The sequence below is a fragment of the Coenobita brevimanus genome, chromosome 26 (genome assembly GCF_032717465.1).
Source record: "Coenobita brevimanus isolate Jiangsu-jjx chromosome 26, ASM3271746v2, whole genome shotgun sequence".
NCBI classification, from domain to species: domain Eukaryota; kingdom Metazoa; phylum Arthropoda; class Malacostraca; order Decapoda; family Coenobitidae; genus Coenobita; species Coenobita brevimanus.
In genome coordinates, this window is record NC_136979.1 from 10664355 (window position 1) to 10679257 (window position 14903).

A 14903-nucleotide genomic window follows, 5' to 3' on the forward strand; every position below is an offset into this window, starting at 1 on the left:
CCAAACTGTTTTATAGATTTGTTAATGGCAAACTGAAACAAAAGGAAGGAATCACCAAGCTGAAAGTAGATGGAGAGGTCTTTAAGGATGCGGCAATGCAAGCAGAAATAATGAACAAACGTTTCCAGTCAGTTTTCACTAAAGAAAAGGAGCTTGTGGAAGGGGAGGGAGTGATTAGAAATGTTCCGGTGATGAAAGATATAAAAGTGGAGGTACAGGAAGTGTATAAATTACTGGAAACTCAAGATGTAAGGAAAGCCCCAGGACCTGATGGAATTTCTAATTGGGTACTGAAGGAATGCAGAGAACAACTGGCGGATAAAATTCACAGCTTAATTGTATGCTCACTGGAAGAGGGGAAAGTGCCAAAAGAATGGAAGAGGGCAAATGTGGTACCAATTTACAAGGGAGGAAACAGGGAAGAACCCCTGAATTATAGACCAGTGTCTCTAACCAGCATGGTCGCAAAATTGTGTGAGAGAATCCTGAAAGACAGATGGATAAAATATCTGGAAGAGATGAATATTTTGGCTGAATGTCAGTTTGGATTCAGAAGTGGAAGGTCATGTGTTTCAAACTTGTTGAGCTTTTACTCAAGAGCGATTGATGTGGTACAGGAGAGAGATGGTTGGGTGGATTGTGTGTACTTAGACTTAGAGAAGGCCTTTGACAAGGTACCTCATAAGAGACTAATGTGGAAACTAGAATATATAGGAGGACTAAAGGGGAAACTTCTGGAATGGATGAGAGACTTTTTGAGAGACAGACAAATGAGGACAGTAATAAAGGAAAAGATGTCTGGATGGAGGGAAGTAACAAGTGGAGTCCCTCAAGGCTCAGTGTTGGCGCCAGTAATGTTCCTGATTTACGTAAATGATATGGTAGATGGAGTGAACAGTTATGCGAGTCTGTTTGCTGATGATGTAAAGATCTTGAGGAAGATAGAGGTTGAGGAGGATTGTAAAATACTGCAGGAGGATTTGGATAGGATACACAATTGGAGCCGGACGTGGGAAATGAAATTTAATGTAAAGAAATGTAAAATATTGGAAATGGGTAAAAGTACCAGGAGACCATCACTGAATTATTTTTTGGGTAATGAATTAATCACAAAAAGGAGAGAAGAGAAAGATTTGGGAGTGCTGGTCCAAGATAGTTTGTCACCAGAAAAGCACATTAACAAGATAGTTGGAGAGACTTATAAGCTCTTGACTAACATAAGAGTAGCATTTCATTATATGGATGAGGAAATGATGAAAAAATTGATAGTGGCCATGATCCGCCCCAGGTTAGAATATGCAGCGGTAGTGTGGTCCCCACACAAAAAGAAAGATATAAACAAGATTGAGAGAATACAAAGAACAGCAACCAAGATGGTCCCCAGTCTGACAGACCTGTCATACAGAGAGAGGCTGGAAAAACTGGATTTGCCTTCGTTAGAGGAAAGGAGAAAGAGGGGAGACATGATTGCGGTGTTCAGGACCATGGTGGGAGTAGATAAAATTGACAAAGAAGATCTGTTTGTATGGGATAAGAGAGCAACAAGAGGACATGGAATGAAATTGAAAAAGTCAAGCTGCTTGAAGGATATCAAGAAATATAGCTTTCCTTACAGAAGTATAGACTTATGGAATAGCCTGGACAAAGAGATCGTCCAGTCTAAAAACTTAAACGAGTTTAAAGTTAAATTCGACTTACTGAGAAACAGCGACGGAAACCCACGAGCATAGTACATTCCGTGTATATCACAATTAGGTATATTCTTAAATATTTGAAACGACTTAGACAAAGAGGTGGTGCATGAGAAAAACATTCATGTGTGTAAAGGTAGACTTGATAAATGTGGATATGGAGACAGGACAACACGAGCATTGCTCAATTCCTGTATACTACAAATAGGTAAATACAAATAGGTAAATACACACACACACACAAACACACACACACACACACACACACAAACACACACACACACACACACACACAGCCCTCTCAATGTTAGAAGCAACAGCTCCTTAAACTTCCTCCAATCACTCCTTAACCTTGCCATGGAGCTAGTTCCAGCCCCACCTCCAGCAAAATTATACCATTAAATGGAGTGAAAATTCCTTAGTGGGAAAACAAATAAGAGTTATAAGAGACAAGTATTGTAAATGGAAGAGTGTGACTCATGGAGTGCCACATGGCTCAGTTTTGGCTCCTATTATACTGTTTATATACTGTATGTAAATGACATGCCAATAGGCTAAAGTAGTTAAATGAATATGTTTGTTGATGATCCAAAATTATGAAGTGAGTCCAGAATGCCTACAAATGTGAGGAGTTGGAAAATGATTTAGATTAGTTGTGCAGTTGGTGCCAGACTTGGGAAATGAAGTTTAATTAAAAAAAAATGCCATGTCCTTGAGGTGAGAACAAATGGCAACAGACCTAGTTATGAGTATAAAATGGGAAGAGAGAGAGAGGATCAGCAAAAGCATGAGAAGAAAAGGATCTTGGAGTGACCATACAAGATATTCTATCACCAGAAATATGGTCATTGGAGGGGTATATAGACTGGTGACCAATATGAGAGTGGCTTTCAGCTATCTGGATGAGGAAATGATGAGAGAGATAACTGTGTCCATGATGAGACAGAACTGAGTACAGTATATGTAGTAGTGACATGGTCACTGTATCTGAAGAAGCATTTAAGAAAACTGGAAAAGATATAGAGGATGGCAACTAGGATGCTACCATGTTTAAGAAAACTGTCTAATGAAGAGACAGTGAGAGAAAAGAGAGAGGAGATTTCATTAGAATCTTTAATGGAGTTAGAAAGCTGGAAAAGGTGGATAGAGAAGATCTGTCCATGGATGATGATGAAAGGACAAGAGGACATGAACATAAACTGAAGAAGAGTAGATGCTTAAACAACTTGCAAAAACTTTGTTTCCCAAATAAAAGTACAGACATTTGGAACAGTTTGGAAGAGGTGGTGCAGGCAAAGAACATCTGTGAGTTTAAAAGTAGAGTGGATAAATTAAAATATGGAGACAGAAGAACATGAGCCTGGCTCAAATCCTGTATACTATAACTAGGCAAATAAACACACACACACACACAAACACATACGTATAAAAATTTGTACTTAACCCTTAAACAGCAGGCTACTTTCCAATTTTAAACCCATGAGGGGTGGGTTATTTTGGAAAAAAGTGTTATGAAATCAGGCAAAACATGCATAAATGGATCAGAATAGGTGAAGGGATTTAATCCCCAAGCTAGCCAACTATGGCCATGTAGCGCCGCTTAGTTACAGGAGCGCGCTACCACTCCCAGCACGGTAGTACCGGGCGAGGCTCGAACTCGCAATCCCCCGATCATGACTCCGATGCTCTATTACTGAGCCACCATGCCCCCCCTCAGAATTGGTGGGGGGGGGGGGGAATTGATGTTACTCACTTCAAATTGCACATGGGCTGGGTGGTGGTGCATCAAGGCCAGTCTTAATGGCATGTGACTAAGAGCAGGCAGGCAGAGATTCTTGTTTTATATTTTGAACAGCAGACTAAAATACACTATTTTTACATTATGTACACTGTTCTGCGTCTTCAAGGTGCACTTTGAAAACTACACACTATCATCGTCATCATCATCCAATCACACATCGCACCATGAGGAGCAAAGAAGCCTGGGGCTAGGCAAGTTGGTCCTGACATTTAAGATGAGAGTGACCAGCCCCACTCATCACCGAGTGGCATTATGTAAGCAATAAACCCCAACCACCCCTTGGATATAAACCTTCACCAGCTCAATCTGATACACAAAATTTTTCTTATGTCTCTACAGTTATAATTTTACGTATGTAAATATTATGTACGACTGTTCATATTACCATAACTGTTCACACTAATATGTTACTGTGTGTGGTATTCCGTGAAGCAATCGATAAAGAGACCCACACCACACTCCTGGCATACAATAGGCCCGCGGAATAGGAACGCATTCTGGAACGTCGACCAACTTTTCTTTGACGGATGTTCCGGAACGTCAACCACCTTTTAGAGGTTAAATGACAGATGAAAGATGAATATTAACTGAATGGTGTTGTGGTGGTGGTGGTCAGGGTGATGTAAGGGGGTAAGGAAGGAGTGGCTGGCTGGGACCTGGAGAGAGAATCAAACTCCTCTTTATCATCCTCTCAGTCTCACTTTGGACACCGCCTAACAGGCTTATGACCTCAAACTCACTATCACTCTCACTTTTTCTTTTTTCTCAAGCAGCACCCTTAGCATCACATCATCCCTCAACCCTTGCCCTTTCAAAACATTTTCACAGTAGCAGGGTTGAAGATCACCAACAGCAACAGCCAAAACGATGCAACAGATTTATATACTCACTAGATTTATATTCATACTATGGTTGCAATCACAAAAAACACAACACACACCACATCACTTACTACAGTATATCACTGATAAATATTGAGGTAAAGTGATGATAACATTAAATTTTTCCATTTGTTGCCACCAAGGAAGTTAAGTACAACCTTAATCTCTGACTGCTGAGTGAAGACTGAGCATCTCCCAAGCCACACTGTGGTAGATGCTGGGCTAGAGGACTGCCAATTCGTTTGCTTGATGGGGAGCAAGGCTATCTATGACACACCAAAATATGATGCAAACTCCTTGAAAACTTACCTCCTGAGAGTAATTTTAAGTTTTTATGACTCGATTTACATCATCATACTTCTTTCTGTACACTGTTTGGTGGCTCGATATGTGTCACTGTTCATGAAAGGCATCAGACCAGCTAGAAATGGTTAAGGTAGGCTTCAGGGGGTTATCAGAAAAGACTTTGAGGAAGGTTTCAAGAAAATTTCCTTTTCTCATAGGCTCTGCTGGTTCCATAATGTGTGACTGCACAAAACACACACACACACACACACACACACAGGGATGAACCCAAACTGTTTTATAGATTTGTAATGGCAAACTGAAACAAAAGGAAGGAATCACCGAATTGAAAGTAAAAGGAGAGGTCTATAGAGATGCAGCAATGCAAGCTGAAATAATAAACAAATGTTTCCAATCGGTTATTCATTTTCATTCATTCATTGCCAGACACCATGTATCCCAAACGGGGTGGCCAAGGGCTTAGAGTTAATTGCTTAACAGGGAGGGGCACTAATCCTCCACCAACCCCACTTGACACGTAGGGATGCCAACAGCATCTGGTGTTTCCAGGCGGTCACCCATCCAAGTACTAACCAGACCCAACACTAATGAAAAAGAGTTTGTAGGTGGGGAGGGAGTGATTAGAAATGTACCGGTGATAAAAGATATAAAAGTGGAGGTACAGGAAGTGTATAAATTACTGGAAACCCAAGATGTAAGGAAAACCCCAGGACCTGACGGAATTTCTAATTGGGTACTGAAGGAATGCAGAGAACAACTGGCGGATAAAATCCACAGTTTAATCGTGTGTTCTCTGGAAGAGGGGAAAGTGCCACAAGAATGGAAGAGGGCAAATGTGGTACCAATTTATAAGGGAGGAAACAGGGAAGAACCCCTGAATTATAGACCAGTGTCTCTAACCTGCATGGTCGCAAAATTATGTGAGAGAATCCTGAAAGACAGATGGATAAAATATCTAGAAGAGATGAATATTTTGGCTGAATCCCAGTTTGGTTTCAGAAGTGGAAGGTCATGTGTTTCTAACTTGTTGAGCTTTTACTCAAGAGCGATTGACGTGGTACAGGAGAGAGATGGTTGGGAGGATTGTGTGTACTTAGACTTAGAGAAGGCCTTTGACAAGGTACCTCATAAGAGACTAATGTGGAAAATAGAATACACAGGAGAAAAGAAGGGGAAACTCCTGGAATGGATGAGAGACTTTTTGAGAGACAGACAAATGAGGACAGTAATAAAGGATAAGATGTCTGGATGGAGGGAAGTGACAAGTGGAGTCCCTGAAGGCTCAGTGTTGGTGCCAGTAATGTTCCTGATTTATGTAAATGATATGGTAGATGGAGTGAACAGTTATGCAAGTCTGTCTGCTGATGATGTAAAGAGCTTGAGGAAGGTAGAGGTTGAGGTGGATTGTAAAATGCTGCAGGAGGATCTGGATAGGATACATGATTGGAGCCGGATGTGGGAAATGAAATTTAATGTAAAGAAATGTAAAGTATTGGAAATGGGTAAAAGTACCAGGAGGCCATCACTGAATTATTTGTTGGGTAATGATTTAATCACAAAAATGAGAGAAGAGAAAGATTTGGGAGTGCTGGTCCAAGATATTTTGTCACCTGAAAAGCACATTAACAAGATAGTTAGAGAGACGTATAAACTCTTGACTAACATAAGAGTAGCATTTCATTATATGGATGAGGAGATGATGAAAAAATTGATAGTGGTCATGATCCACCCCAGGTTAGAATATGCAGCAGTAGTTTGGTCCCCACACAAAAAGAAAGATATAAACAAGATTGAGAGAATACAAAGAACAGCAACCAAGACGGTCCCCAGTCTGGCAGATCTGTCATAAAGAGAGAGGCTGGAAAAGCTGGATTTGCCTTCCTTAGAGGAAAGAAGAAAGAGGGGAGACATGATTGCAGTGTTCAGGACCATGGTGGGAGTAGATAAAATTGACAAAGAAGATCTGTTTTTATGGGATAAGAGAGCAACAAGAGGACACAGAATGAAATTGAAAAAGTCAAGCTGCTTGAAGGATATCAAGAAACATAGCTTTCCTTACAGAAGTATAAACTTATGGAATAGCCTGGACAAAGAGATCGTCCAGTCTAAAAACTTAAACGAGTTTAAAGCTAAATTTGACTTACTGAGAAACAGCGATGGGAACCCACGAGCATAGCACATTTCGTGTGTATCACAATTAGGTATATTGGGTAAATACATAAGTACTGAATTTGGAACGACTTAGATGAAAAGGTGGTGCACGAGAAAAACATTCATGTGTGTAAAGTTAGACTAGATAAATGTGGATATGGAGACAGGACAACACGAGCATCGCTCAATTCCTGTATACTACAAATAGGTAAATACACACACACACACACACACACACACAGTGCTGACCACAATGACATTATAGAAGTAATGACTTTACATCAAACATGAAAAACAGTAATAAACATAAAAATGGTACATGAAAGAGAATGGCCAAACATGGGCTCTCACCATGGCCTTTCAGCCCAAACTGAAGGAATCAGGTACTGGGTGCTGTTTACAAAGAGTAACCTAGACATCAATAACCAAAGTACTGGAATGTCACAATGAAGCATTATTTGCTACCGGAAAAAAAAAGTGATGCACCCACTCCTCAGCTCTCTGCGTCAGGCATGATTTCCTCCAGTAACAACGCATACCTGTGTAGTATCATCACCAGCTTGAAACCACCTCCTATGGTGTCTCCAAAAAGGATACCTCCAAAAAAAGTATATATTTATTAAAATGATAACTGAGAATGTGTGGTAGGTGGGGGCATTCACCATCCACTCACTCAATGTAGTGTTGCTTTAGGGTGATTACCCTTTCCTCTCTTTCATCTTTCTTTCTTTCCTTCCTCTTATGTCTTTCTTTCTTTCATTTTTTCAACATCCCTCTGTCTACAGGTGTCTCTACTCTAAGAGTCAAGCTAAATGGTTTCCTGTATACCAGGAAACCATTTACTATGCTGGATGGTAACCATATTCAATAACCAAATTATGGCACCTGGTGGTTTAATGGGTAATCAAGGTGCCCCAATTGGATTGGGTCAGTGCAGGTTTATATCCAAGGGGTGGTTAGGGTTTATTGCTCATGTAATGCCACTCAGGAATGAGTGCGGCTGGTCACTCTCATCTTCAATGCCAGGACCAACTTGCCTAGTCCCGGGCTCCTACACTCCTCATGGGGCAACAGAGGATTAGATGATGACGATGATGATGATAATTGAGAAATTATGTGGAATATACTGATCCTATATGCTCCTCATGGGGCAACACAGGATCAGATAATGACAATGATGATGATAACTGAGAAATTACGTGGAATATACTGACCCTATCCATATAGTCTTGGTCGGGGTCATAGCGGGTTGTCTTCTCCATCATTGTTCTCTCCACTCCATTGTTGTCTTCACATGAAACTTCACAAGTGCTGTGGTCCAGAAAATAGAAAAATGTTAGTTTCACATCATATAAACACATTTTACTTTGTATGCCAATATAATCTAGTATATTATCAGTGACCTCATCATCAACTACCTGTTTCCTATTAATCGCAAGACGTATTTTTAAAACATGTTACTTCAGTTAGTTGTTCATTAAATAGTTCGGCAGGAGATATCCTTATTAAGATGTATAACATTTTTAGGATGATGCAAGAATAAAACAATTACATCATCATACTGTAGGGGTTAATGTCTTGGGTGTTTATAATCTAAAAATATGAAAAGTTATGAGTAAAACTATCAAGTGACCAGTAAACTGGGTTGTACATTCATTTACTCATCACTCAAGCCTATGAAATCCTCAATCCCATCCCACCAAAATAGCCACATCTGTATCTCTATTTTGTATGTTTATAAAAACAGATACAACTCCAATTTTGTGGCACCCTTAGTTCCAGACCCTTGCTGGATGAACCATTTTGCTGGAATAACTAAGGACACAAATGTTACATATAATAATTCAACAGGGATCAATGACGGTTACGTATAATGCTTCAGCTATACTGTACACCTCTGATCCACTATCCTTCAGTGTAATCATATCCATGTTCTAATTTAAATTCTTTATGGAACAACTGAGCCTGGTTCATTATTGTGCTTCCTGACAAATCCACTTCATCTGACATCCCTGAAATCATTCCATCATCATTCAATTATGTTCAATACTCTTACCATCTTTCATAGTTTTTCTAATGTTCATCTGTATCTTCAAATCACTGTCTGCACTGAGTTTCAATATTTTTCCCCTTTGCATCTCTATACCATAGGCAATTAATGAACCAATACCATGTATGTCACACAACTTCCGCAAAGGAACACCACGGTCCAGTTTTTTCAACAGTTCTACCTTATCCTACTTTACTGTTTTTGTTTTCAGCATAATAAAAATGTTTTACCGCACTAACTCCCTGCAACAACAGATGTTAATACACCAATGTGACCAGACATGAAAATACTGTATATGTGAAGATGCTGTACAAGTAAACAGTGCAGTAGGTCACTAGGTAGCTATGTATTGGTTACTATGGTAATTGCAAGCCTCGTAAAAACTGGCTTCCGCATGCAAACAACCTCAAAGTGTAATAACGCTTTATGCACTCCACACTCACTTAAAAACTGTCTCAGTGGATACTGTACCTGCAATGGAAATAATATCGTAATTGTAGATATATTATATTGTAGTCATCAATGAGGTATTGTAACAGTGTGTTGATTTGTAGGGATTTTACGAAAGAAGAAAATGTTAGCTGTACTTGTTGTCGACAAAAGGAGAAAGATAAAGATGATCTGGGGTTTGATTGTAGTTCATTTTCTTCAGAAGGGAATATCTCAAGAGTAACATAGTGACTGAGTCTCACAGAGCATAATGAGATGAGAGCTACTCGCTAACCCACGCGCCTGCCTTTCCCACCGTGCCTCTCCCTCTCTCCTAAAACCTTCTCTCTTCTCTCTCCTAACTCCTCCTGCTTTCTAACTTTTTCTCTCCTGTCTAAGAGTGGTTGTGTCACTTGTAGGGCACACTTGTGTGGAACTTTCCCGAGCCTGGGGATTTTCTGATCAGTCAACACACGTTGCTGTCTATGGCATTCTTGCATGAGAATGTGCGAACGCCACTTCCTCCAGCCCTAGCCATGACTTTCATCTAACTTCTAAATTACATATGTATATTACTAGCTATTATGTAGTGTTATGATGTTTTAGCGTCCTGACATCAACATTCTGATATGACTGTGGTAGTAATTTAGAATAAAGTGAAGTGGTGATATACTATTTAAGGGCAAACTAAAAGACTGAAAAATATGATGAGAAGTGTGGTATTTGAAAGAAGAGAAAATGATGGCTAAGAATGATTAACTGAGAGAATTTCATATTCACAGACAAAATACATCAATCACAATGTTGGCTCACTAAGTTAGCTAGGAGGAATATGACAGAAAGGAGTTGTCATCATCGTCTGGATCATGATAGACAGTAGCAGAACCGATGTAAATATTGCTGGTTTGGTCCTTCCAGTATATATAGAGGTTATTATTCAGGTATTAGGTAAAAAAGTTTGATGTAAAATTGTGGACTCTGACTCAATTACCATTTATTCCCACTTGCTTTATTTGGTTATTGAGGGGGTTCATCATTGTGGCAGCTTGGCAAACCAATTAACCATGGACAAGGAGGTCTGACTACATTGGAATAGACTGGCATTTATGTGTGACACCACCAATGACACATGCATCTTTCTCAGAAGTCATAGCTAAGGTTAAATGTTAGTAAAATTACATAATAATCACAGGGATCACCACCAAGACAAGCAGGTATGCAATGCAAATGATCACCTACTACATTCAATGCTATCTGCAGACGCCCAGTAAACTAGCACTATCTGTGACACCCTGGTAAACTAGTCCGGCTGCAGCAGGAACTTCATCGGCCCTCTCATAATCCTGTCAGGAATAAAAGAGGTGCTGGTCCATCTAATATCAGAAAATTGGTGTTGTACCTGTACCACAATAGTCTCTTAGCTCCTAACCACTGGGTGTCAGTCAGAACTGTCAAGAAATCAGCAGCCGGGCAGTTCCGGGTGTCAGTCAGAACCAACTTGTTTTCACGCCACAGTCTGAAGTGGCCACCACTTTATCTCATTACCAAAAGCTAGGGAGGGACTCCCACCAGCCAAGCCAACCATACCTCAGTCATCTCTGTGTCTCTGCCACGTGAAAGACTATCTTTTCTTAACCTTTCCCGTCTGATTCCGGTCCCGCCTCACGTGGACCTTTGTCTCATCCACCCCTGACAAGCCTCTTTCCAAGGATGCTAGGAAAGGACTCAGTGATAGTGCCATTGGGCATGCCTTGGACACCACTGTGTCCAGTTTATCTAGTAATGGAAAAGTTATCACGTTTAGAGCAAAGCCGTAGACGGGGCTGGGCAGACTTACGAATACATCCTGTTCTTGTGGCAAAAATTACTCCTCTTCCTCACATCATTACTCATCGACGCAACTACCTACAGACCTGGGAATATGTTCATTCACAAGAAGAAGAGTTAATGAGTTATATGGTCTTAATTTGTTTCCCTAATTGCTATAGTGTCCGAGATACTAAGGTTTGAAAACAGGCTATTTTTGAAAAAATTCCTGTAATGAGAAAACAATGGCACTATAAACAACCCAGCATGGTGAGGCTAAATATCTGACATAATTCAGCCCCCCCCCCCACCGAATATTGCAAATTGCTGGATATTGAGTCGGTAAACAAAATCGGATATCCGTTTGGGTGAGCTGGATAATATGTCACCATCCTAAGGTATCCATCTAGACCCTCAATCCTAAAAACCTTCCTATAATATTAACCATAAGTAAAAGATTAAAATCGAGCAAAAAAAAACAATACAATATTGATACAGTACATATAAAACAGTACTCAGTCTATCTATCTATTGCCAGACACTCCAATCCCACAAAGGATGGCCACAAACATACTGCCTCCATGTCACCCTGTCCTCTGCCATTTCACTGCCGTGCTCCCAGCTCACACCCCCCTCTCTCATGTACTGTATATACCTCTTCACATCATCCCTCCATCTCATTCTTGGCCTCCCCCTCCCTCCCCCCCTCCATCTCACTCATATACAGCACACTCTCCTCGTCATTCTCTCGCTCTCCATCCTCTCCACATGGCAAAACCACCTCAGTGTGTTTCTCCTAACACTTCCAATCACATCCACATCCACACCACAATGCATCTTCACTTCCTCATTTGTCAGTCAGTCTCTCCATGTGACTCCACATGCCCCTCTCAAATAAATCATTTCCATTGCCCTCACTCTTAAATTGTGTCCCTCCAACAATGTCCGAGCTTCACTTCCATACATTAGAGTTGGTATCACAATACTGTCATGCAGTAACTTTTTCACTTCCATGCTCACTTCCCTGTTTCTTATCACTGCTTTAAAAGAACCAGCAACCTTTCCTCCTTGTTGTACGCTGTCAAGCACTTCACCCTCCAAACTTCCATCCTTACTTATCACACTACCCAAGTACCTAAATGCACTCACATTTTCCATTTCCTCCTCATCCAACCTCACTGTACATTCACTGACTTCATTTCTCTCGAAGACAATAGCTTTACTCTTCCCCACATTCACTTTTAGATTCTGTTTCTTACACATTCTCCCAAACTCATCCATCAAGCCTTGCAGCTCCCCTTCATCTTCACTTAACCCCTTAACTGCGGGGCGTCACTTTCGTGACGCTTGGGAGCATGGGATCATACCGCGGGGCGTCGCTTTTGTGATTCTGTGTTATTTTGAATTCACCCGGGCTTCCAAGTGGTGGCTTGTTTCATCTATCAGTACTGCCAATGTCCAACATTAGTCAGCACTCCTAATCTCATCTGTACTCCCATCCATTGTTGATAATTTAGCCATTTCTCCCTGTTCTTGACTCCCCTCCCTACCCCCCCCTCTATTACCCTATCCTCTCGCCTGCCCGGCGGTGATACGCTAAGTAAATCTTCCCTGGAATTTTTCACTGATTTCATCCATTGAAATAAGCCCTATGTCCTATTCTTATACCAAATAATATATACAAGAAAGAAATAAGGTAAGCGAGAGTGCCATACACCTGGAATTGGCTAATTATCACCTGACAACACCTCACGTGCACTCGTTCGCTAATTTTCGTTGTTTTTTTCCCCTTGAAATATGCCGTATAATCTATTTTCGTAATAAATATACATGTAAGGAGGGAAGGGAGAAGCCTAAGTGATATTTACATTCACCTGGAAATACCTAATTTATAATGTATTGTCTAGATTTCCTGCCAATCATTTCAGTGCTAGACATAGCTGTTTCAAGAGCTAACATTGGTAGCTCTGAATATCCCCTAAGTAGGCCTCTAATCTATTTTCGTAATAAATATACATGTAAGGAGGGAAGGGAGAAGCCTAAATGATATTTACATTCACCTGGAACTACCTAATTTATAATGTATTGTCTAGATTTCCTGCCAATCATTTCAGTGCTAGACATAGCTGTTTCAAGAGCTAACATTGGTAGCTCTGAATATCCCCTAACTAGGCCTCCACCCCGGCCCTCCGTTATCAGTTTACTCTCATCTTCCAAAGTGAGGGTACGTATGTTTCTTCTTGCTGACTTCAAGGACTTTTTCACCCTCATGCAAAGGGCCCTGTGACCTTTACCACCTACTAAACCTCGTGTGGAAAGAGGTAAAGGGCTGACAATTGATGAAAGAGTGACTACGATCTTTCTATTGAGTAAAACAGTGCAAGTGGAATTGTAAATAATGTGTAAATAATGTGTAAACAGCAAGTGAAAGTAATGAGTGTAAATATACGTGAACAATGGAAAATAGTTTTATAAGTTACTTCAAGTGACAGTGCATAACACAGTGTAAATAAAATAGAAATGTAAATAACGTAAATAAAATAGAGAACGTAAATAGAAATGTAAATGAGTAGTATTATAAGAATACGAGTATATACCCTAGGAGTAATGAAAGTGAAAGTTTCACTCTAGCATGTCTGAATGCTATGAGTTATAAGAGTGAAGATGAAAGTGACATTCACTCTCAATGCTAGTATACAGGACGAGAAAGTGAATGCTACGTATTTTACTGAAAGAAATTGAATCCCTACAGTGACAATAAACTAATACTACTGAAGGAAACTTATGGATAAAGACTGTAGATATATATAAGTGTTATATAGTAATAGAAATATAAAGTGTGAGGGGTTTTATGAATAATAAATGACAGAGTACCAAGAGCGAACTAGTGCCAGTGCGACGATCAGACGCGCTCGTAATTTCCATTGCTTTCACAGTGTTTTTTTTTTTTTTAGTATGGATCCCAAACTACTTGAAAATTGTAGAATAGTGTTTATAGTGTTTGTATCTGGCTGTGGTAATCATATTACGGGTTGTCGGGAAGTGTAAAGTGGAGACTTCGTTACCCTACTTCAGAGGTCTCCACAAGTCCCACGGTAACCGACGAAGGCTCAACAATCATTCCAGGAGAAAGCTGAAGGTATGTGCCATAAGCATATGTAATTTTATCATTCTAGGACTAATAACTCATTTTTGGCAAATATTTTTTGAGAGTCTGTCGGAGCCCAAATAACCCCGCGGGACACGCAAGTCATTGGTAAACAAGCCCGCAGTGTAGGGGTTAACAACACAGTATCATCTGCAAACAACAGTACAGGGAGTTTCCACACACTTCCCTCTCTCATTAGGGCCACTCCAACATCCACTGCCCTACCTTGTATCTCTTTTATAACCCCAACCATGTTCAGAATGGCAGTGCGTTAGTGGACATTTGTGCTGGGAGGGGGTTGGTGATAGCCAATACCCTCTTCAGGCATAAAATGATCCACAGGTATACATGGCGAGTGATGAGAAGGGTGGGTGGTGAACTGAATGAAAGGAAGGCAATGGTTGATTACGTGTGTGTAGATGAAAGGATGCAAAGATGTGTAATGGATGCAAGAGTTTATACAGGTTGGGGGAGTGGACTTTCTGACCACTACTTGGTGGTGGCCAGAGTTAGGATCCAAGTAAGATGGAGAAATAGAAGAAGGGAAAGACGAGAGGAAGGAGTAGTTGCAAAGAGAGTGGAAAGGTTACAAGAGGATGAGAAAAAAGCAGAGTATAAGCGAGAAGTGGAGGAACGATGG

The 14903-nt window shown here is 40.5% G+C and overlaps 1 protein-coding gene across 1 annotated transcript in view; it reads right to left on the minus strand.

The window, feature by feature from the left end:
- LOC145393964 (uncharacterized) overlaps nt 1-14903 on the minus strand; it is a 337089-nt gene that overhangs the window by 222367 nt on the left and 99819 nt on the right. Inside the window, exon 5 of the mRNA XM_080267940.1 lies at nt 8045-8141. Coding sequence (XP_080124066.1) covers nt 8045-8141 — 97 coding nt within the window. The remainder of the gene's footprint in view (nt 1-8044; nt 8142-14903) is intronic.